We start from the raw sequence: 25572 nt of genomic DNA, 5'->3' as shown, positions 1-25572 counted from the left end.
AGACCTCCTGGGCCCCCCCTCCAGGGGCCGCAGGGACGTCCCAGCTGCTTCTGGGAACAGCGTGTGGCCACGGCAGGCAGGGAGCCTGCCTTAGCCCCAGTGCGCCACCAGACTTTTAGCAGCCTAAAATCTCCCGGTTTGGTTTCAGTAGCCTCCGAGAGACAGAGTCCGATTCCGGGAGACTCCTGGCGAAACCGGGAGGGTTGGCAATCCTAACAGAGCCAGTTCAAGAAAGTATAGTACTCAAGGTTTGCAGGTAGGCAAATTGATTTCCACAGGAACACCAAACATGGGCCCAATTCTACCAACAGAGGTGTACATATAAATGTGTGCAGGATCAGGCTACCAGTGAACAACTTTGCACCATTGTCACTAATTCCCCAAAGTGTTGGTCAGCCCATTTTATAAAAATAATACATTTTTGTGACTTCACAACCATAATTGTTTTTTAAACAAAGATTTTGGTTTCGGAATCCCACAGTAATGGCTCAACATATTATACAATCTTTACATTCAGGTAGTCTATATGCTAAACAGTATTTTCAATCATCACTTCAGAATTTATCACATCATTTACAAAACAGAGTTCTTTATTAAAAGCCCGGGATGAATAGGTAACCACACAATAAATCCTTCATTGCCCATATATTAGATAGATGCAAACACACGCCATACCAAAATCTAGTGCTACCAATGAGTCTGTATGCTTCACAATGAAATTAATTTTCAGAGTGACCAAAAGTTTCTGTAATAATATAAATCTTCTTTCTTAAAATTCAACAAAATCTGGGGCTGATTTTGAGACCCGGCTCCAATTTTGTGGACACACATAAACTCAGGCAAAATGTCTGTAATTTAGAAACCAACCTACTCCATGATCACAATCAGATAGCAGTGTCCAAATTATATTTTATTTAATGGAGCCTGCAAAGTTGTTCCCATAAAATGGGAGGCTGCTTCTAAAGATCAGGTCTTTTATCTTTATATTTTTAAAAATTGCTTATCAAAAATGCATGCTTTTATTTTTGTTTGTAGTCTTTAAAAAATACCAAACGGCAAGGCTTACTGTGGATATTGAAAATGGATCCAACCAAGTCCCCGCATCTAAATACCACCCAAAATTTAGGGGGTTCATAATTCAGATACAGATCTATTGAAGTTAGGACCCATCCATCTCTAAGAAATATTTAGTAATATCGCAAATACGATACACCTAATTATTATGTGTAATGCTAAAGATATAGATATTAAAATCTGCTGTAACAAATAAAGCACTATAGATATGAATGGTCTACTTTTTATCGGAAACATTGTGGCATTTTAGTACTCTATAATGAGGATCTCAAACTTCATTGTACCATGACCTCCTTCTGACAACAAAAATGACTACATGATCCCAGGTGGGGGGACCTAAACCTGGGCCTGCCCAAGCCCCACCACCCTGGGCAGGGGGGTCAAAGCCAAAATCTGAGCTCCGTCACCCAGGCAGTGGAGCTCGAGCTTTGGCTTTGACCCCAGGCAGTGGGCGGGCTTTGGCCCTGGGCCCCAGCATGTCAGCCCTAGGGACCCCATTATAATGGTGTCACAACTCACTTTGGGGTCCTGACCCACAGTTTGAGAACCGCTGCTCTATAGAAATAAATAACTCAGCAGACACTTCTCCACAAATGAATGACAATACCTAATAGCAGCAGTTAGTAGATTTATGGGAATAGCTCATTTGTGGGACTGAAACTCATCAGTGACTCACCATATAGAATATGTCTATTTATTATGATTGTTTTTGCTATTACTAAGACTAGCTTTCATCTCCTTTGGTTGGCAGACAATACTTTCTCCACTTCCAAGTTTAAACTGAACAGCAAGGTACTCATAAGACAAGTAATAATGACTAATAAAGCAGTATATTTGTTTATATTTATATAAAGCTCTGATAAATCTCTGCATTTGATTAGTATGCCTTCTTCTGTTGCTCACAGCAGACACACAAAAATTTCCAAAGTTTCCTTACCTTAAAAGAACATGCACAAAGAATGGGATTACTGCCTATATGCCTGTGTCTGTTAAACAGTCATGCTATGTTCTGGATTCCTCAAAGTGAAGTATGGAGGTGTCTTTGTAAATATGGCATCTTCTTGCTTAATACAGGTCTGATCCCTATGTATATTTCCAAATTATATATGTTTATTTTAGTGATAGAAATAGATTTTTATTTCTTTTATTTCTGTTAGCCAACACATCTTTGGCAATTGAGATGGGTTCTGTTCTGATTCACTTATTGAGCTCCAATTGCAGCACAGCTAAGGGAAATTAGTTAACAAAGGTATAACTGCTCAAAGAATTTATCTGTAGAAACTTTATTATAGGTGTGATGCATGAGAAGGGTGAACACAGCTTGACTTACAGGTTTCTCATTGAGCTCACAGGGCTAGCAGCTAGAAAAAAATTTCAACTTGCAAACAGAACATTTGTTCTGGCAGTTACTGAAACTAACTAACCATGGAATGCCACAGATACTTTCCTTAGTACAAACACACTTCAATGCAATCAGGCATTGCAATTTTTTGAAGTGTAGGTCAACTCTGAAAAGTGATGTAAAAGTAGTATTGCGGAGTTTTGTATATTTTGTGCCACAGTGATTTCTAATGTGCTTTGCTTACAAGTAAAGTTTTTTGTTTGTTTTACATATCCCAACATATAAACCTGAGATCTGAAAGTCAGGTTTGGTTCTTTCCCTCTTCTAGATCATTATCACTAATAAAAGTTGAACAGCCACCCTCATAAGCAACTTTACAAATTAAACCTCCAGGTATAATTAATGCAAAAAATAGTAAACAATTCTGCCGTTGTTAAACAAGATAGAGTAGCATAGAGCTCATTCTCATTTAAGTTCTGTAGTGCTGAGAGGTCTGAAATGCAGTAAAAATTTAGCTGGTCACTAGAATTAGCATATGATACTCTGAATACACACAAGGAACAGATCTGTTGAGAAAGAACATACCATTTTTAACAGCCTCCTTTCAGTAAAACAGATTATTAGGAAGGGGCAAGTTTAGCCAGAATATCAGTGAAAGCACCTGACTAACATTTATTAGCTTGTGAAACTGTGTACCAGTAGAATACAAGAACGCCTATCACTTGGCATTTCACATTAGATTGAACAAAACTGTAATAAATATGCAACAGGAAAAATCCTGCACTGGAAGGGAGATAGACTAGAAGATCAAATAGATCATACTCTGGAGTCAATTCTGTGATTGTCATTTAAAATACCGAATTCATTGTATTATAGGGGGTACACAACTTCATTCTGGGATGAGTATATTTCTTGCTGTGTCACATCAGTCACTAGTCAACTATTCGATTTTTAATAAGTTCACAGCTCCATTTAAAAGGACAGAGCAATGCTTTCTAATGTTAGCTATCAGAAGTAGAGCGATGCGAACGTGAAATGGTCTTTCTTGATGTATTCATCGAAGAGCACCTCCCTACTGCATCAGGGAGGCTAGTCAGAAATGTACCCAATGGAGGCCCAGCCTTTAGGTTTTTCTATAGAAGCTGTTATTATTGTATCCAACTATAGCACAGAATTGTATAGCGATCACCCATAGCATAGCAGTATCGCTACTATCTAATGTATTATTGTGGACCATTACTGTAGACCATCGTAGAACTATTTTTATTAAAACAAGGGAATAGTGTCTGGTGTGGATCTGCCTGACTGAGAAATAAGAGTACAAAGCTCAAAAATTAGACAATTAAACTACTACTACTTGTTTTCAATTAGAAATATGCACAGGGTCCTCACCTAGTGCATGAGTCCCTGTATCCTGTACATCCATTACAGCCCTACTGCTTGAAGCAGAGAGTCCTGGAAAGAACAGGAAAATATTTCAAGGGTGGGGATGGCCTATATTGTAATCACCACTTAAATTGGACATCACTTTTGGCTAGGTCACATATACACTCACATACATACACAAACTTATTCTCTATTTTGGCCTAGCCCACTTTAAGCCATTCTGGAGTATTCAAAAGCAGTATCTTTGCTCACTTTTTTTTTTTTTTCCATTGGCTCATATACTGCACACATCTGTGTCTTGCTGGCAATGCCTTTGTGGTGTGGGAAACACCCACATTTTTAGTTTGCCTTATAACTTTGTTCGTTTTGGGAGCCTTTTTTCAGCTTGTTTCCCTATTTTGCAAACTTATGTTTCACTAACATGCAGAATACTTATTTTACCTCTTCTTTAAATGTGTAGAAAATTGTAAAGGTACAGTCATAAACAGAAAAGTATTAGCAATTCTGTATTCACATTTTTTATTAGAGATTAGAATAATCAACAGCAGACCAAATACACCACACAGGCGACATATGAGTCTGAAGGCTTTTAACACCATATAGTTTCCCCAGGTGTTACAACTAAATAAACTAGCCAGAGCTCTACTATTTTCTCCTTTGGGGTAGCAATAGTGAGGGGACACTGAAGTAGCAAAGCAAACAAGCTATAGAAGAAAACACCGTGTGCTATTCTAATTACATTGTGTTTGCATGTGCGCACACACACATATTATGGTTTTGCCAGTATGCGTTTTGGGCCTGACTCTCTGTTACTGGGATAAATTGGGTGTGTGACTCTGCTGAAGTCAACAGAGTCACACTGGTATAAAACTGGTATAATGAAATAGAAAATCAGACCAAGTTTTTTCTTTTTTTCCCTTTTATCTGTCCACCCTTATGAGCCAGACTTTCAACTCAACTCAGGTTGCATTTAGGCACCTACATAACGTGGCCTGATTTTCAAAACAGCTCAGGACTGAGAAGTTCCTATTGTTCTGGATGTGAAAATGGGGTGTTCAGCTCTTTTGAAAGTTTGCCAAGTCCTTTTATAGAAATCTGGAAAGTGTAAGGCAACTTAAATATAGGGGTCACACCCATTCCCCATACAATACAGCTGTTTCTCTTCTTGAAAATGTACATTAAGTGTAAATAACAAGGAATTATTGGAAGTCATTAAAAGGATTGGCCTCATCTTTCTTAAAAGTTACAAAGGATCTCTCTGTGTCACATACTCCATTTCCTTTGGTAGTGTTGGTGCTTTCACCTATTCTTCACAGGAATTATGTCCCTAAGGTTCATTTACCAAAAAGGTGTAAAATGTTCATATTGTACCTGGTATTTGTATTATTAATTTATTTATGGTAGCTCCCACTATGTGCTAGGTACTTTCCACATATTCAAGAAGGGCTGGTCCCTGCTGTAACAAGTATTTTTACTCCATCTCTTTTCCGTATTAAGTCATAAGATAAGGAGTAAAGCTCAGGAAATTCAGGACACAACACGAAGTGGATTTCTGATCCTCTTTCTTACAAGTGTTACAGTGCATCTAACTGGCTGGGTGCTTGTTCATACTGTATAGTGTATAATAGTTTAAAAGGCATAAAAGATCTGAAAGTGAGCTAGTTTCAAACTTGTGAAAATGACTAATTTCATGTTGATCTCACTTCTTTAAAATGAGTGTTCTTATCAACATAGCACAATGGAAGAATGTTTTAGATCCCCAAACAAAACTTCTTGAATTGCTTTTGCTTTCATCAATGTCTCCTATTAAAAAAGTACATACCTAATGTAATCAAGGTTACTACCAAGATCAGTAAATACTTCCAAATAGGAACTCATGGGGGAAAAAAAACACACTATCCAAAGCCTTGAATCTGTCCTGAAGTTCTACAAAACCTACTCTGTTCCCACTGATGAATCTTCAGGTACCATGATTACTGCGTTCAGTGTCTGTATGCCAAGGGAAACTTCTATGCATGGATTTTCCTATGCTGAACAGCCTCTGCAGCACTGTTCCCTTTGCCTAGGACTGTGCGGTGTGCTCTCCATGGAAATATGGATTCATGCTATTGAGGGGTGGGGTTGGTGACTGGTGTGGAGAGGCAAGGTTGGAGACACGCATACATGTCCAGTAAAATTTGCACAAATATAGGGAAAGATCAGAATAAATTATTAGAAGATTTTAAAATAATCTCATTCCTTAGTCAAGGGTTCCATTTCCAATGGCCCCCCAATAATGTCATTTTGATATTAAATGTATTTTTGCAATTTTGCTGAAAGACAATGTTCAGTCTGAGTGGGTGATGTACATCTGCAAACCCACCCTTTTAGCAGCTGTTGTTGGATCTACTGGGAGATGTTAAGTTGCTTCTGCTTACTCACTGGTGCAGGTGGCCTGTTACCTCACCAGGATATAAGGGACATAGGAGAATCATTCTATGGAAATTATAATACTTTTCTGGATGTTAGGTATACCCTATTGACATTCCCTGTTCCCTAACAAAGTCTTTATTTAATAATGGAATAATTAAGGAAGCATTTAATGAAAATATGCAGCATCGAACTACCCAAGTAATGTCAACCCAAAAGCCTGTTCCAATTTCAACCAGGGCCTTTCAATAAAAAAAATCTACACAAATTAAAAATAAAGTTATTGGAACCTTTTGGGGAGAAAATTCCCCTTAGAGAATAATAACTACTGGTATGTGGAAGGTCTTGAAGGCAAAATTTTTGAGGAAATGATGAGGGAGTTATTTAAAACCCACATACCTTCCACTTCCATCTCCAACAGATATTAAAAAGAAATATGTGACCCAAATTCATCCACCTTACACTTCCAATGCAAAATTTTAACAGTGACCCCAGCAATGTTAAAGCAAATTAACTCCCCAAATACTTGGACTGTGCAATAGGCAGATGTACTGATCTGTTCATACAAGAATGTAAAAGGTCACTTGGAAGGACAGAGTGTGAGTTGTATGAAGCACGACATTCTCTGCTTAGATCTTCACAGTACAGCAGAAACATGTTTATCCAATCTAACTGGGACCAGCACTAGATCAGATAATCAAAAATTCAGATAATCCAGAGATTATTTAACAGCCACAGGAAAGATTGCCCGCTTCTGGACCCATGTACGCTGGTTGTTCGGTTAATATGGAGGGTTGGATGAATGCGGTTCTACTGTAGTTCCCTATGTTGGTATTTTACTCCGTGTACATGTGCGGAATTTCTCTTATCAGTGAAAAAGCTGCACATATAGGAAGGTCAGAAAATTGAAGATAAATACTACTCTAAGGATCTGTGAGATATTTTTCTTAAGGAGATTACATGGTTCATAGATTCATTGGGGCCACTGTGATCATTTGGTCAAATCTCCTCTTTGAAACAGGTCATAGAGTGTCCCTGAATTAATTCATTTGAGCTATAACATCTTTTAGAAAAATATCCAATTTTGATTTTAAAATCCCCAATGATGGTAAATTGTACCAGTCGTTAATTACCCTCACTATTAACAATTTGCATCTTATTTCTAGTCTGAATTTGTCTTGCTTCATCTTCCTGTCACTGGATCTTATTATGCCTTTGTCTGCTAGACCGAAGAGTCTTCTATCAAATATTTGTTCTGCATGATCCAGTCACCCGTTAACCTTCTTTTAGTTAAGCTAAACAAATGATGCTCCTGAAGTCTATTACTATAAGTCATGTTTTTCAATCCTTTAATAATTCTTGTGGCTCTTCTCTGAACCCTCTCCAATTTATCAACATCCTTGATGTTGAACTGTGGACACCAGAACTAGACACAGTACTTCAATAATGGTCATACCAGTACCAAATATAGAACTAATACAGATTCCGTACTCCCACTCAGTATTTCTCTTTATATATCCTAGGATTGCATTAGTCCCCTTTGGCCATTGTGTTACACTGGAAGCTCATTTTTAAACATAAGCAGATACAACAAATAGAAGCACTTGGTTATTTCAGTGAGTCTGCCTATAGTATTTAGTAGTTATGCAATGCCTCTCTTTCAGTTATGTACCTTTATTTAAATATTTATGGAGATTAACCAGCTTCAGAAAAGTGGAAGGTATCATACAGATGTACCCCTTACTCTGTTAAACAAAATACCTCTCCACGAGGTCAAAATGCAGACTATAATAGAGTGCCTATTTAGAAGATTTAATTAAACCTTTGAGGGTATTTCAGTTCTCTCCTCCCTGACCATTTAGTATAGCAACTATGGCGTTCAGCACACCAGAAAAAAACATCTTTTAAAAGGAATGATAATGTCAATCAGTGGCAGGATGAATCTTTACAGTATACATAAACAGATAAAACTACAGAGCACTTTACTCCTAGACGTATTGTGAACTTTGCAAATGGAATCCATCCCAATGCCCTTTTGGCTTTCTAACCACTCACTGCTGATTATATTGGAAGCTACAATACTACAGCATGTGGAGGAGAGACATTGACAATTTAATATTTTCTACTGACTTGCCCTTTGGATTTCATAAGAATCAACCCTGATTTTTTTAATTACACATATTCACCTGTCAGTTTTCAATGTAATTATACTTCACACTTTAGACCTGTGATTGACTCTGCAAACATTCAGTTCCACTTATAGCCAACATATTATCATTCCTACAACATGCAAACTCCTGACCCTCAAATATATGCAAAGAAAGAAAGAAAGAAAGAAAGAAAGAAAGAAAGAAAGAAAGAAAGAAAGAAAGAAAGAAAGAAAGAAAGAAAGAACCACTGAGCTCATCAGATGAAAGGTCCTGCAAAATACTTAATAATTAGTCATAATCTCTACATATTCAAAGCACTGCACAGAGAGCTGTTTACTGAAATCTAATTAAATCTCATACAGACCTATGGTCACATGGCTGGTTTTCTGGCTCTAACCTATACAGAGAAACTATAAGGAAAACCAGAGCTTAACCAATCTCATTGGCTTCTTTTTAAGTTCAGTCTTCATGTTATTGATTCAAATAAAACTGATATTTAAAAGAAAATTTAAGAGGTGCAAAACCACATTAAATAAAAGACATGGCAAAGTTTACCAAAAGAAATCCAAATTTCAAAATCCAAATCAGAAACCCACAAAAGTCGAGTGTTCAGATGGAAGGCTCAAATTCTAGTCTTCAATCATGCCATTGTACCTAAGTGGTGTTCAATATTCAATATGTTCAATATTCTGAAAACTTCGTATAAAGAACACTCTAATCTGCCATATCTCTGCAGTATAAAGAGTTAAAATAGATTATACATATAAACCAACCCCTGCAGTGTATCCATATATCTACGTTTTCATCTCATGCTCATCAACAGGCTATCTGAGCACCCTTTGTGGGGTTTCACTCTTAACACAGAGTGTTGTGCCTAAAGTCCTAGTGAAGGGGAAAATTCAAAGTTCTGTTTCATAAGCAATACACTCATAAGTCTGAAAGCAAAATTCTGGCCCCCTGAAATTAATGGGAGTTTTGCATTGACTTCAGTAGAGCCAGGATTACTCTTTGATGCTTAGCCAAAAAAATGTTATCATAGGCTTCTGAAGCACTTGAGTTACCTGGATGTACAAGCAACCATATTGTATGTTGTCACTTTCACTTCTAGCCATAGCCAAAGTTAGCATATCTATGTGAAGTGCATGAATGTAAAATGTTTGAAATAGTTCTCCAAACATTTTCACACCCCAAAATCCAGTAAGCGTTATTAAAAAGTGAAGTATTTGGACCACACCTTCAGCTTTGCCAATTTACACTATGTAAGGATTGGACTGCTTATCACAGAAGGTCCAAAGAACTTAGAAGTCCAAAGTGAGGCCCAAGGTTCATGTGTAAAATCTAAGTATACCTACACACCTACCTCTTCCACACACCCTTGCTGATGCTGTATATATAAACCTGGGTGATTGCCTTTGCAAAAAAGCTAGTTTAGGGACCTGAGGAGAAATACCGAGCCAGAACAGCAGAAGTGATCAAAGTGTCAAGAGTACCGCAGGGATCTAATCTTATGCTTTCAACATGTGAGATTTTGGCATGATCAAGTCCAAACTTGAGCCTTACCTTTGACTGACTCTGAACTACAACAGTGAAACTAATACATATCCAGACACTGGGTCAGAGCCTCAGGTAAGGTAAATCAGTATAGTCCCATTTATTTCAATGGAGCCATGCTGGTTAACACCAGCTGAGGATCTGGCCCATGCCTCCTCAAACCATGACATGACTGTTTTAAAAACTCCTATGACACCAGAAAGCTGGCAAATAATGTATATGTTTATTTTAAAAGAAAATTGGTACTAGTCAATTGTAACTGAGATCTTGTGTACTAAGTTTTAGGTCGGAGCAAATTTTTATAGGTAAGTTACATAAAAAGTAAGAAGATTCAGTTTATATGGTTATGAACATGGTCAAAAGCCCCTATATGGAGGGGAATTAATGAACTCTGCTGAAATAAAAAGACTTTGTGATAACTTGTCTGTGACACTAGCAGATGAACTCAGTTTAAATACATCTTTGTACTGTATAACCTAGTTGTATTTCCCACGGTGGGGTCAGACATTGTAATATAGTTCCTTAGTGTTTACATTCAAGTCCAAAAGAATCACACAAACATTTGATGAAACCTGATATTTAATACAAGCCAGTTAGGACATACTGTAAAAAAAAAAAAAGCTGTTTTGAAATGATTTTCTGTTTTCTTGTAAAGCTTGAACTTGTGTCTTTGCAGTTCACCTAAATATCATGCTTTTTATCTGCTATTTTTAAATATGCTAAGCATTCTAGACATTCCCAGTATTCATAACATGCTACTTTTTTTTTCGCTACACAAGATCATAAAGATATACCACTATGTAGCAGACATATCTACTATAATCCTTCTGCTACTATATTGGGAGAAATGTATTCACTGCTGTAACCAACAGGTGCTTTCTAAAATACTTGCCATAGTTCCTCTATATGTTCATGATCAACTTTAAGTGTATTTTAATATACTACACTATATAGGATGAGTGTTTTCTCTATCTTTACTGAAACTGATACATGATTTTTTCATTAAATAGCTGCTGACTTATACTCAGGATTAAATGTGTTCAAATGGCAAGCAACTCAAAACCCTAAACTAAAGGGCTAATGAGTGCATGTGCTTCCTCTTTACTGATTAGTGCACTGTTTTCTAGCACATGATACCCAGGATGTGTTCCTGCTGAGCTTTTTCTTTTATGACATCACACAATCAGATGTGAGCAATTCAATGGAATATGTAGCTCACAGTTTGGTGCGAATGAATAACTCTGAGTCGCTTTGTGAAGAGAAATTGTCAAAAATCCTGTGGTTCTTTTAAAGTTCTCTGATCTCATATGGTTGCAAAGAGGACTGCTTGCTTCAGTGCAGAATAAAGGGTTCTGGGGGGGGGGACGGGACGACTAAAGCAGGATTATAATCGTATCAGACAAGTAATGATTAAAAATGGCAAAAATGAAACGGGGAGAACTAAAATTCAATACTTCCTTCCTCAAAAAAATGTGTGTGCCTACATGTTTGTGTCTGTTGTATATACATATATATTATTATAGACAGAGCTGGCAGCAAAAGCTACAGCCAAGTTTCCGAATATTTTCCATTACAATGCTGTTGTCAGGTGCTTATAATTTTGAAAAACTTTAGCCATTTGGCCTGAAATTTCCCATGTTTGGGTGTCTGGCTCAGACTGATTTTTTATTTTAATTTTATTTTCTTTTTTCTTTTTTGGTGTGGAAAGTTTCAGCAAAAACATCAGAGATTAGATGAGAATTGGGAAAAAAGACATTGTTATTGCTAATGTTCAAACTTTCTTACAGCTGTTGACTCTTCGTGCCAGCATGCTTTGGAACAGGAATTGACCTGGGATCAACAGGGAGATCAACCTAGGATTAGAGAGGTTTTTTTGCTGTCCCCATTAAAAGCCACCAAAATTTGGTACAGTTATAGGACTTTGAAAATCAGTTTGTACATGTGCGGTAGATACCTTTCAGAGGCTGGCAGCTAAATTCTCTGAACAATCTGTCAGCACTAAGCATGCTCTAGCCTGCAATGGCTCTTCCTGATAGCTGGAGAATGCTGGAACTGAGAGCAGGAAGCTAGTCCTTCCTGTGCTGTCAATGCGACTGCTGCTGGTGTCCAGGGGAAGAAGAGTCTATAACCGCTAGTTCAGATGACCCTCCCCAGAATCTAGTAGAGAACTCATATTTTGATTCCTAACATTTCTCTGTTGTAAGCATGCATCTGTGAAACCCACTGGCAAGCACGTATCTGTTTCACACATACCCCCCGTCCCCCTTCTAGTGGCTGGTCCACATAGAGAATACCAGTTACCCTGTTAGATCCAGTCCTAGAGGTGTGTGCTGTGGCTCTAAAGATTCCAACCTTGTTGATGAACCCTGTGGGCACCAATATGGTTCCACATGGTGGAATGTCTTCTTTTTTAAACACACAAAAACTACATTAAGAGAATACTAAGGTTACTAAGTTAAGCAGTAAGAAGTTAAGAAATGCCAGACTTAACATTGCCTATGCAATTTGAATTTTGCTTCTTTGTGCATATGCTTTATGATACAGTATTTAAGACCTTTAACCACATTTGAGGAGTTGACTCAGGAGCAAGCCAGAACAGAAGGTTTAATTTCTAGAATATATACAATTTTGATTGAAAAAGATGTTGATAAGAAAACAACTGAGCTGAAAAAAATGGGAGAGTGATTCTGACAAAAATTGATCTAGATGAGGGGATCTCTAAATGGGAAAACTGCCCTGGAGAACTGATTCTATCTCAGCTTCTGAGTCTCCATGTGATGCTGGTCAAGTCCTTTAACCCAAACTTTTCACAGGTGGCCACTAATTGTTCCTCAGTTTCTGAATGTTCAACATGAGATGTTTAGGTCTAGATTTGCACAAGTGATGAGCACTCACAACTGCAACTGAAGTGAGAGCTGTGCTTTCAACATATGAAATTCTATATAAATGCTAAGTACTCTGAAAAATCAGGCCCAGGTGTCTCAAACTGGCACCCAAATTAATGGAGACTTTTGCCAATATTGAAAAGCTACCCGTTCTGTGCACTGAATCAGGCAAAGATCATATGGAAAAATAATATATGACCATGTAATTTAAGATTGTACCACAGTGCAAATATACATAAAGGGAACATGTTAAGGTTATCTGGACACCCTTAATTGTGGCATTTCCTGACCTTTGACTTCAGAATGTAAACATTAATTTAAAATAAAAATATTTTGTACAATATTCATGCATACACATTGTGAACATGGTGCATATAGAGGACTTTAAGCAGAACTTTTATTTCAATAGCATTGGTGAATTACTATACTAAGCCTGCATTATATTATTCTAAATATATAATTGGTATTTAATGGAATCAGTTCTGTTTCTTTGTGGACAAACTACACATGTAACTAACTGAATTTTTCTACAGCCCACTAAGCATATGCTTGGTGACTTGATCCTTAAAAGAAGACAACAGTGATTTTTACCAAGCAATTCTGAGTTTAGATTCCTGGCCAAATTGGTAAATGCATTGATGGGTTTGATGAAGCAATTCAGCCTGATTTAGGTATATAAGTTTCAGCTGAAAGAGAGACAAAAGGCATCTTTCAGGTCCCAATTCTAATTCCCTCTAATTCCCCAGTTTTGTTGGCCAATGTTTCCAATAAATAAACTGGATGACAATATACATCACTGACAGATTTCCCCTGTAAAGGAAAATACCATAGATGCTAATGAAACTGTTTTAATTTCTGCCCCATTGTACAGAGAGGATACTCAATTTTCCAGTATCCTGACTGTAGATGATCAGAAGCCTTTTCCTACCAAGCAGGGGCATGCACAAGGGTGGACAAGCCTCCCAATAATTAACAGGGGCAAATAGTTCCTCCAGCCCCAGGGGCTGGCAGCAGGGAAAGCATTCTCTTCCAGCCCTGGAGTTGCGGTGGGAGCTGACAGCAACTCTGGCCCTGGGGCCATGGTGAGGGCACAGAACGTGGCCCCCTTCAAAAGCAGTGAAATTTAAATTCCTGTGCATGACCCTGCAACCAAGTGAGTCCAACACATATAGCTTCCACACCTTCTTACTTTCCCTAGTAAGTGCAATGCCCTTCTTAATTTATAGCTGTACAACACCCATAGACAAAATCATATTGGTTTCAGCACATACAATTCTGGACAGGAATTCCTCTATGCTCCTAGCCAGTTCTATAGCTATAGTCTAGAAGCCACTATTTAGAAGATATGTTGGCTTTTAAGAAGTGGATAAAAGTGCATATTCAGACATTGCAGTGACAGAAATCATATAAGCATGCAGGATAGATAGGGGAAACTGCCCTGGTGTTTGAACAATACTGACATTGTGGCCTCTCTTAGAGAACTTGTGAGTGATCCCTTTTCATGTGCCTTTAAATGCATCTCAAACAGTAAAGATTTCAAAGTTATTTTAAAAATGTACAAGAGACCCATTAGGCCAGTGGTCTTTGCCCTGCTAGTAGGAAAATAGATTTCCTTGTTTTGCTTTCCAAAATGGGCACTCATAAAACTTCAGACTGCTCTGCTGTTAATTGGGATAAACTTGGTGCTAATGTTTGGGCCTTCTGAAAGTCACTGCATAAAAAAGGCACCATTTTGCTTAGTGCATCTGTACCTTTTGTGCACCCAGAATCAAGGCCGGCTCCAGCATTTCTGCCACCCCAAGCAATTTGAAAAAAAAAAAAAAGCCGCGATCGGCGGTGGCAGTTCAGCGGCAGGTCCTTCGCTCCTAGAGGGAGTGAGGGACCTGACGCCCCCAAATTGCCACAGGTGCCGCCCCTCTCCCTTGGCCAGGGCCAGCTCCAGGGTTTTGACCGCCCCAAGCAGCCAAAAAAAAAAAAAAAGCCGCGATCATGATTTGCGGCGGCAATTTGGCGGAAGGTCCTTCGCTCCGAGCGGGAGTGAGGGACTGTCCGCCAAATTGCTGCCGAATAGCCGGACCTGCCGCCCCTCTCCGGAGTGGCCGCCCCAAGCACCTGCTTGCCAAGCTGGTGCCTGGAGCCGGCCCTGCCCAGAATCATACTTCCTTACAACAGAGACTAAAACAAATTTCTACTGCTTTTTTACTCATGTTAGCACTGCAGAGCCAACACAGCTGAGAGAGAGAAAGCTGGATTCTAGAATTTCTTGCACACTTCTACTAAATTCCAATTACAGCCAATTGTGTACATCTGTGCAAATCACTGAAAGCATGGGGTTATTCAAGAAACACAGGGGGCAGAATTAGAAGGCAAGGAGGTTGCACAAGTATAACTGAGGTCAGAAATTGGCCTGAAGAGGAGGCCTCCGGCATGAGAAAGAAGGAACTCAGGTTGGCTTTCAAATTCCCAGACTGAATGTGTAGTAATGGTATTTAGGGAGGAAGTCCCTACTCCTGTATTTCTAAAAATATATATATTTCCAGTTGTAATCTGATTTCAGAATATAAACCATTGCAGAGTATAACACACTTTAATGGAAAAACTGGCTTGGAAATACTCTGATGTGTAAACATCAATATGATATCCAGAATGTATATATCCAATTTCACTGCGATATTTACAGATTTGACCTTTGATATCCTTAATCTAAATTCCTCATATTTTTAGAAATAAACCATGATACTATTTTTAGTATCGAGTCCTCAAAACCAAAGGTTGAAACACAGAGAAGTTTCCAGCTCCTCAGCATTTCACACAGATGTATGCAGGATGACAGTATATGGGTGTCATGCTATCCATTCCTCTCTGTGCAGATTCTGTTTTCCTTCACTGGGCAGGGGCAGAAGCTATACAATTTGGAGGTTGAATTTGGCCTGTAAATTTTATGAGGAAAATATAGAATATTTGTTAAGTCCTCTCCCCCAGAAAGAAAAAAAATAGCTTCCTCATCTATCATTTTTATTTCTCACAGTGGAGGGCATCACTGGGTTTGGACACGACTCTGGGTTTTAGTTGCTAAATTCACCACAATGAAGGCAATCCAAGCTCCACACACCCATCCCTTCCTTTCTCCTTTCATACATTCAAAGACTTTTAGGTTAAAAAGGGACCATTATGATCATCTAGTCTGACTTCCTGGCCATATAATTTCACTTAGTAATTTCTGAATGAAAATCCATAGCGTCTGTCAGATTTAGAACATATAATTTAGAAATACATCCACTCTTGATTTAAAGACTTGAACAGGGGAGGACATTGATTTCTAAAGAGCAATTCTAAGTGCAGATTCTTGGCCAAATTGGCAAAAAGCATCGACTGGCTTGGTGGAGCAATTCTGCCTGATTAGATATACAACATTACTTTGCAATGTCTAGCCACCACGTCTCCTATAGCAGAGATTCACCAGTGCTCTAAAACCAAACCCAATGTTCCTAATTTGAGAAAAGACAACTCCCTCTTTTGGACAGGGATAGGCATACCATTCTGTTTATTCAAGGAAGAAGAAGGGCAGGTCCCATTCTTAAATGCAAAATTCTGGTACTCTCCTGTTGTTCTAAATCTGGTAAATAAATCTAGACACAAGAGAAAACCCCCTGGTAGATGGCTGAACAAAGATGTCCTAGTTTAGTTCCCACTTGTCAATTGACAGCATGTGACAACTGAGTCTGTGAGCCCTGAAGTTTGTGGTGATCCTTGTGTATGTGACTCTGGAATGGCGGCCCTGCTTTTCTAGAATGCTTTTAGTGGCTTTGTGGTTTGGATTAGTGTTCTTTGTTTCTCCCAGCAAATTTTGTGTATTCAGCAATAAACATTTTTCACCCTCAATGTGAATGTGTTCCTGGGACTTTTGAGAAGAAGCCTTCAATGATATTAGTGACCGTTTTGAAGGCACCATCGAAGTCTGATAAAATTTAGTGCCATTGTTAGGTAGAAGAATTGAAAGATTTAGAGGTGCCCCACTGGCCACAAGCTTACTATGTGCACATTGCCAACGTGAGCATGAACTGTAGACATTGAAAAGGAAGTACTTGGTAGATCACTGCAAGGAAATAATTAAAAACTAGATTTTTAGGAACTAGAATTATGAATGAATTGCCAACTAAGGTGTCTCATCTCCAAAAATCATCTCCAAAACAGACAAGAGTCAGAGAGAACACTAAGAAGGTATTTTGTTTGTTGTTGATTAATTATGAATCAGTGCTGGTAATATGACTGGAATATATATATAGAGAGAATGTGTTCACCGCAACTTTCCATCCAGTGGGCTTTGCCCACCTGTCTGGAATAAAAGGGGCATGGCCCCTTTAAGAGATTTCCCCTACAATGGGATGGCGGGGTTGGGGAAAAGTTTACAGGGACAGACAGGAAGATCTGGAAGCTGTTAGGGGCAAGGTCTCGAGAAAGTCGCTGTGCTGCCCTTCATGCTGACAAGAGGTGGGGTGGTATTTATACCCCTGGAGAACCCCTTTTTAACTGGAATTGGGCTGACACCACCCACAAACTTGGCAAAAGGAACAGGTTTCCTCATGATCCACTGCAAGAATTTTGCTAGTTGCACTTTTCTTTAGGGGCTGGGAAGAAATTTTTTCCTCACTTCCAGATTGGTCGAGGTGGGGTGGGGTTTTTTGCCTTCCCCATGGTGAGTCTGGGACCTGTTGGGATGGAGCAGTGGGGTTAAGCTTATAATGTCACAACTTAGTATGTAAAACTTGTGGCGGGTGTCCAGTGTGGGCAATCACTATGGAAGGGATATCGTTATCAGATAGAATTGATTGATGAAGGATTTGAAGGAAAGCATCCCTTAAGGGAGCTGAGTAAGGGAGCTGGGGGTCCTCTGTCTCATACAGCAGGGAGCCGACTCCCCTCCTTTTCCTAGCCTCTGTTAAGGGAGGTGAAGAAGTAGGGTTTGGGGTTCCTATGTCTGGAATAGTGGGGAGCATCAGCTGATGCTCCCTTTCTTTTACAGCTCCCTTTCACCTCATAAAAGGAGAGGGTGTCAGGTTCCCAGCAGCGGGATAGCTGGAACTTGGTTGGGGATTATGTGCAAATGATTAAGGAAAGGATGATGACCTGCACTTTACAATTTATTGCCAGGTACTCCCAGATACTTTACGTGAATAAAAGTTGCAGCCTAATTAAACCACATCCATTGCCTGCTGTGGTTTTTCGGTCATGGCAGGACAAGTTATGTTTTCAGCAGTAGGACACCCAGGTAAATGCCCTCTTTCTTCACATAAGCTAGAGGTGGGGCAAAGATAGCTTTATTCCTGAAGGCTGCCAATGTCCCCAATGGACTTTTCCAGCACTGTGAAGTCCTGAGGCATAAGTATGTCCTGCCCATGACCTTATGACTTCAACCAGGAGTGGGATGAGACAATGGGCCACTACAACACACAAAGATTCCCTCTACGCAGGAGCAACATTAAGTGGCCCAGAACTACTAGGATTCTAGCTACTTTGTGGTGCCACAGAAGCACAAAGCAGCCACAGTAGATCCATGCACAGCATTTACATACTTAATGTTTACTGTATGGAAAAATTGTTAAAAAATTAAAGTTGTTTTATTTTACATTTTCAATAAGAACACTTTTTCCTGGGGCACTTTTATTGAAAATGGGGTAGAAAGAGAATGCGATCTTAGCATATTTTGGGGGAGTTCTATGGGCCTGTGTTATACAGGAGCTCAGACTAGATGATCACAATGGTTCCTTCTGGCCTGGAAATCTATGAATCTAGCAATATGAAACAAATTAAGGAGAAAAGCGGAGAGCTACCCCGGCGGAGGAGTTACAAGTTGTGCTCGGGTGTAGGAGGAGAGAAAGCAAAGACAAACAGTGATCATCATATGAAGCAAAAGAAACAGCTAAATGATGCCAGGAAAGCAAGCATATGGCAAACAGCTATTGAAAAGGAAGCAGCGCGATTCAGTAGCTAGGGCACAGTACAACCTACAAGTACTCAGGAGACTTGGGTGCTATTACCAGCTCTCCAATTACTGTATTCCATTGGGCAAACCTCTTAACATCTCACTACCTCCATTTTCCCATCTGCAAAACTGGAGAAAATGATGCCTCCCAACCCTGGCACGCTGCTTTAAGATGTACAGATCTAAAATGCTATTAAAACGCTAACAAGGGAGGCAGCATGGCCTAGCACACTGAGTTCAATTCCCAGCTCCTGTGTGGCCTTAGGCAAGTCTTTACTTCTCCACACTTTTGTTTTTCCTCCTGCCCTTAACATGTGTCTTGGCGCATCAGGATAGTGATTGACTTTTACTACTCATGTGCATAGTGCCTAGCACAATGGGGCTCCAGTCTCAGCTGGTACCTCTACTTTTTGCAGTAATACAAGCAATGAATAATAATAACTATTTGTGTGTGTGTGTGTTGTTATAAGAAGTTAAAAAGCAGAGATAACACTAAATGATACTGTCCATTTTAATGATTTTGGTTTCTGTCAAAGTTTTAAAAACAACCACGTAATTACTTAGTTTCATTTTACCTAAAAATCTCTCCTTATTCTTTTTCCAGTTTACAGAAAAAAACTTGCCTAAAAAAAGGTGACTAAATGTAAACACTCTTGATAATCTCCAATTTCCACTTTCTTGTCTAGTTCCAGTAGTTTGCTAATACGCAACCTCACCAAAAGACACATCCAAATCTTCTCAATCCCAAAGCATTACTGGCCGTGAATATGGGTAAATTATTCACACATTATTTGAATGTGAATAAGCAGCTACAACTCTTGGAATTGGGCTAGTGGAGCAGTTCAAAGACAGCGCAGTGTTGATATCAAATGATTGCCGTAGATGAGAGGTGATGTAACTGAAAATCAGATTTTGTCCCTGTCATTTCCACAACCTGCTAATGAAGTTCTCGTATTAAGCCTGCAGTTTACTAACCAATCAAGACAACAAAAAATTAATAAGCCTCCATCTGAATCATAGTCAATTAAGGCTAGTTGTCTGAGAGTATTAAACTGTCTTTAGCTGGCTGCCAGTTATAGGTCAGAGAGCTATATGCCCAACGTGCTATTTCTGAAAATATTAGAGTCAGAGCATTTAAATGGACTTCAGAGTGGACAAGCCAAAAGGCTATTTATATTCAAAAATAAGTTGGCAAGGCCTGTATTTAAAACCAGCTGTCCAGACACAAAGGCTCCCCTTAAAATTTATTGTGGGGTTTATTGCCTTTAAAACTGAAGTTAAAAGAAATTATCTGGATAGTTAGGAGAAGAGCAGGTTTGTTACAACAGTTCACTATGTTCACTGGGACTCAAGAAATTTTGTTGCTCAGCTAACTCAAGACGCTGAGCTAGTTTGTACCAAAGTGAATTGACAAACCCCAACCATATGCATCAAGGTATCAGGAAGCTTAAAAGAGAATTAGTAGTTTATAGTAAACATGGGTTTGAGTATTCCACAGTTAAACAAAATAAATAATCATTAAAAAGCATCTTAACAAAGAGAAGAGATTCTAATATTTACTAAGAATTTATGTTATTCTTACCATTTGAGATTGGCTCCTGGGACAGCCATTGATATCTTCAACCTTTTCATTGGCTAAAGAAAAACAATAAAGTGAAAAAAAACCCACAAGAATAAACTGGGGGGGGGGAACAACAGAAGAAGAATAGAAAAGGCAAAGCAATAAAGTGTGCAGGGGTTTGTTGACACAGAGCTCCCTTCCCAGTACAGTACAGCCCTACAGTAACAACACTCTTGTTAGCAGCAGTTTCTTCCACATGCACAAATCATGCAAAAGGGAAGTGCGAAGGAGGTTGCTGCTAATTCTTCAGCCCCTGCCAAATGACTGCTGACATGAAGTCTTCCAAAATTGTCTTTGCAGGGTCAGGATATAGTTTCAAGGCATCCCAAAAAGTATGAGCCACGCCAATTAACAAAATGCACACATGGGAGACATATGCTCTAATGCAGCATTCATTTCTGACAATTCAAATGTGTAAGAAACAGTTTGGCCCATTTAAAGTATAGTTAAACAGCCACTTCCAAACATCCTCACATAAACATACACATACACACACATATATATATATATATATATATATATATATATATATATATTAATTAAGACAAGGAAAAAACACATACATTTCAGAGATATATGGACTGAGTCAAGATATATTATTTGGATTAATGTCATTGTTAAATACATCCAACTTAAGTTATATATTTTCTCCCCCGCCCTATGCAAGGAGTCAGCTCATGCTGCTTCTCTGAGCACAGGTCTTACCAATGATCTGGATGATTTCTGCTAGCAGAACTCCATCTGCAATGTCCTGTTGCAAATCCTTGATCAGCCGCTTGTGGCCAGATTTTGCTAGGTAGTGGTTAGCCCAGTCAGTGTAAATCTGCAGAGCAGAGGAGAAGGAAGGAGGGAGAGAGGGGAAGAGAGAAAGAAGACAATAAAAATTGTTAAAACAAATGTTGGCTTACATATGAGAACTGATCTGCAGCACATTCCACTTTAAGAAGTCAGCACTAAAGGAAACTGTCTTAACATTATTTTAAAAAACACAGTCCTCCCCTCCTCTTGCCATTTTGTCTGTTATTTTAAACTTGAAATGATTCAGTTTGTTTCATGAGTGTTCAAACTCAGTGTGACCAAGAAAAAAAAAATTCCCCTTATGACTATCAAGGAAACTGCTGTCACAGATCAATCACTTCCACCACAACCACACCATCCTCCACTTCCATCTCTCTAAATTTACACACACACACACACACACACACACACACACACACACACACACACACACACACACACACACACACACTTCAATCAATTTAAAATATCTGATTTTAAAGGAAATGGTAACAGAAATTTGTATGTGTACTGGTTCACTGGGTTTTACATTCATAATACTGTATTTGAAAATGCTTCTCCTTTATTTTATGCAAATAATCACAACTTCCTGCTATTATGCGACAGTTCATTTGCTCTGTCGCCTATAGATAAGCCTGCTGTAATGTGCACAGAAGAGAGTGAGAACAACAAATATACAGTAGTCATGTCACTGGAATTATAGCTTACAGTCTGGAAGTATATTGTGTCCATTCTTCATGAAAATGAGGGGTGGGGTGAGTTTGACCAGCCCATCTTATTCAACAACAGATACCATTTGACAGGTTAAAAAATGCTAGGACATCCTAGAACAGAGCGAAGGGAGTGAGTATAGTTGTACAGAAAGTGTGAGGATAGATACTGAAACAGAGTGCACAGCTACATGTACAGCAGTGATCACCAACTGGTAGATCGTGATCGACTGGTTGATCCTGGAGCCTCTGACAGTCGATCGCGATCTCCAGCCGCTAAAAGCCCGATGGCACAGCGGGGCTAAGGCAGGCTCCCTGCCCACCTTGGCCCCGTGCCGCTCCTGGAAGCAGCCAGAATGCCTGAGGCCCCTGGGGGCGGAGAGGGGCAGGGGTCTCGGTATGCTGCTCGTGCCTGCAAGCACCGCCCCCTCAGGAACAGGCAGGAATGGGGAACTGCAGCCAATGGGAGCTTCAGGGGCAGTGCCTGCAGGGAGGGGCAGCACACACAGCCATGTGCTCCCACCCCAGGGGCCGCAGGGGCGTCTTGGCCGCTTCCGGGAGCGGCATGGGGCTGAGGCAGGCAGGGAGCCTGTCTTAGCCCCTCTGTGCCACCAACCAGGAGCCACCCGAGGTAAGTGCCACCCAGCGGGAGCCTGCACTCCTCCTGCACTCCAACCCCTAGCCCTGAGCCCCCTCCCAGAGCCAGCACCCCATGCCTCCTCCCACACTCCACACCACTCAGTCCCAGCCCAGAGCCCACACCCCATCCTGCACTCCAACCCCCTGCCCCAGCCCAGTGATAGTGAGGGAGGGTGGGGGACAGCAAGCAATGGAGCGATGGAGTGAGTGGAGTGGGACCTCAGGGAAGGGGTGGGGTAGATCCTGGGTTGCACTTAAATTCAAAAAGTGATCTTGTGCATAAAAAGGTTGGAAACAACTGATGTACAGTATATACACAGAGAGGGATCAGATTCACCAGCTGAAAGGAGGTGGAAATTACACCTCCATGTACCAGCAAGGACCACTGGATCTCAGAAAATATGATGAGTCTTTCTCACAGAGTTCCTGACAGGAAGAAGCAGCTGTGGCTACCATTGCAAGCTCAAAGGAAGTGCTGTGCAGAAGTGCTGAATCAGTGCCCCAGCAGCCTCTTCTCAGCCAACACTGCCTACTTCATGGACTGCATTGATCCCCTCAGCTCTCCACCCCTGGCATAAGGAAAAGTGTAATCACTTATTACTGCCACAGGATCCTCTGCTGGCAAACGATATCATAGACTTTGTGGTAATTCTAGCCTTCACTATATACTATACACAAGGACTTTTTAAAGTACAGTATGTCCATAAACAGTGATATTACTATTGGAAGAAAACATTGAAAACAATATGTTGCACTTGCACATCTTCTTCCATCCAAGGATCTCAACTCAGTTTTTAAACATGCATTTATTTAACCACACAGAACCCTGGGAAGCTAGGGAAACAGTAGTATCCCCATTTTACAGATTAAAAACAGAGGCACAGAGCAGTTAACAACTTACTCACATCACACAGGAAATCTGTGGCAGATGCAGGAAGAGAATCTGGGGCCGGATCTCAATTCTGTACCTTAACCACAAGATCAGCATCTGTTCTCCATCATGACACAATTACTGCACCTTACCATAAAGTATTGCACTTAGGGTGAAAGAGAGAGTTTCAAAGGCTCCTGGGAACTTTGGTTCCATATAAGTTCTGTAAGTTCCTGAACACTTCATCACAAGGCTCCTCTCCACTTGGTAATAAGGAATGTCATAAATTACAGGATAACTTGCTTGATCTAATATTTTTATTCTCAAGTACCTGAGGATATGTCAATAACTGGTTATCTTGACTTCTGTAGAACTTAAAATAATTTCTCTGCATTACATTCTGGAAATGAAAGAGGGTCCTGCTTTCTCCCATTCTCAAACAGGACTTCTGTAAGAGTGGCCATGCTAGATTTCCCCTCTTTACCCAGAAGACAACTTTGGACAACACCTTGCATTTGTTAACTCTGATGTCATCCACTGTTGTGATGCCCATTCACCTGGCTTAGGAGAGGAGGGAGATGAAAAGCAGTCCCATTAAAATGTTTTAAATCTCTCTAAAACAGCAATTCGCAGACTGTGGGTCAGAACCCCAAAGTGGGTTGCGACCCCATTGTAATAGGGTTCACAGGGCTGGCATTGGACTTGCTGGGGCCTAGGACTGAAGTCTGAGCCCCACTGCCCGGGTCCAAAGCCAAAGCCTGAGCCCCACAGCCCGGGCCCAAAGCCGAAGCCCTGGGTGTTGAGGCTTTGGCTTTGGCCCCCGCGCCCGGGTGGAGGGGCTTCAGTCCCCCTCCTGGGGTCGTGTAGTAATTTTTTGTTGTCAGAAGGGGATCATGGTGCAAAGAAATTTGAGAACTCCTGCCCTAAAACATTTCTAAAGTAGTGTTTCTTTAGCATATGTGGCCTATACAGAATGCATGGTTATAAGGAGTGCTCCAAAGATTGCATTACAACTTATGTGGAACACCTTGAATTCACGATAATAAAACCTGTAGATCAAAAGTCCATGATCATGCATTCTCTACTACCAGGATTTCAACTTTGAGAGAGATTACTTGAAAGAACTGAAGAGAGCCATTCTCTGAACTATTACTATAGTATATTATAATCTGAACTATTTTCTTTACTCCAATGAAATTGACCCACTGAACCACAAATAATTTAATATCTGACCCAATTACATTGGGTTAGTTTCATATTACAATTAAAAAAAAAAAAAAAAAAAAAACCTTTGTCAAGCATTTCCTTCTTCATGCTGCACACCCAGACATAATCAGCTATACCAATCCCAAGTCTGACAACAACTCAAACCATCCCTCTCACAAAACAGCTGCTGTTTTCTATCTAATATTCAAAGAATGGACAGCGTCCTGTAAACAAGCAAAACACACCAACATGTTCCCTTTTTTCAATATTTTAACACGTCAAAGAAAAAGTTACAAAGACACCAATATTGAAAGATATTTATCATGTAAATCAGCATTTTTCAAAGCAACATCAATGGACCACACCTCAGCAGTGATACACCCAGGAGATTCTTCACCTAAAAAATGGTCCAAGAATGAAAAGATTAAACTGTTGTTGATATAAATAAAATATCAAACAGCTGGAATGGAATATACGGTTTCAGTTCCTCTTTTTCTGCAGGGATCACCACCCTCTTATCTGCCTTGCCCTCCTCCCTTTCCCCCACCCCTGGTAAGAGAATGCATCTCTCATTCAGTCCATTCTTTCAGGGATGCAACTGCTCACAAGTTAGTTGTAAAAAATGAGAAGCATGTATGTCAGATATATGGAACCGTAAGAATGTTCTCATGCTGATGTGCTGTTTCTTTTACACCAAACTCTCTGAAGAAAACGGCAGGTGAAATAGAGAAGCAGGCCTTTATAGTTCACAATTATCAGAATACCTGAAGGGCTGATAATTATCTATCTTTAAAAAGATTCATTGAGTGTAAACACAAAATGCCCCCACACCATTTGATAGAAAAACCTCACATCCAGCATGCGCAGGATGGAGAAGACATGCAGAGATGATGATACAAGTCAATGGTTCCATCTGCTTCTTATTAGGACCCCAATAGTGTGACGTG

The 25572-nt window shown here is 39.9% G+C and overlaps 1 protein-coding gene across 15 annotated transcripts in view; it reads right to left on the bottom strand.

Annotated features, from left to right (window-relative positions):
• NAV3 (neuron navigator 3) overlaps positions 1-25572 on the bottom strand; it is a 353937-nt gene that overhangs the window by 226542 nt on the left and 101823 nt on the right. For all 15 annotated transcript variants that reach the window (XM_065559490.1, XM_008164582.4, XM_008164583.4 and 12 more), the window contains exons 2-3: positions 21107-21224; positions 20363-20415 (exon numbers count right to left, since the gene is read on the bottom strand). In XM_065559490.1, coding sequence (XP_065415562.1) covers positions 20363-20415; positions 21107-21224 — 171 coding nt within the window. The remainder of the gene's footprint in view (positions 1-20362; positions 20416-21106; positions 21225-25572) is intronic.

This window comes from Chrysemys picta, chromosome 1 (assembly GCF_011386835.1).
Source record: "Chrysemys picta bellii isolate R12L10 chromosome 1, ASM1138683v2, whole genome shotgun sequence".
Taxonomy (NCBI): domain Eukaryota; kingdom Metazoa; phylum Chordata; order Testudines; family Emydidae; genus Chrysemys; species Chrysemys picta.
Note: the sequence above shows the minus strand (reverse complement) of the source record. Positions and strands in the feature narration are given on the sequence as shown.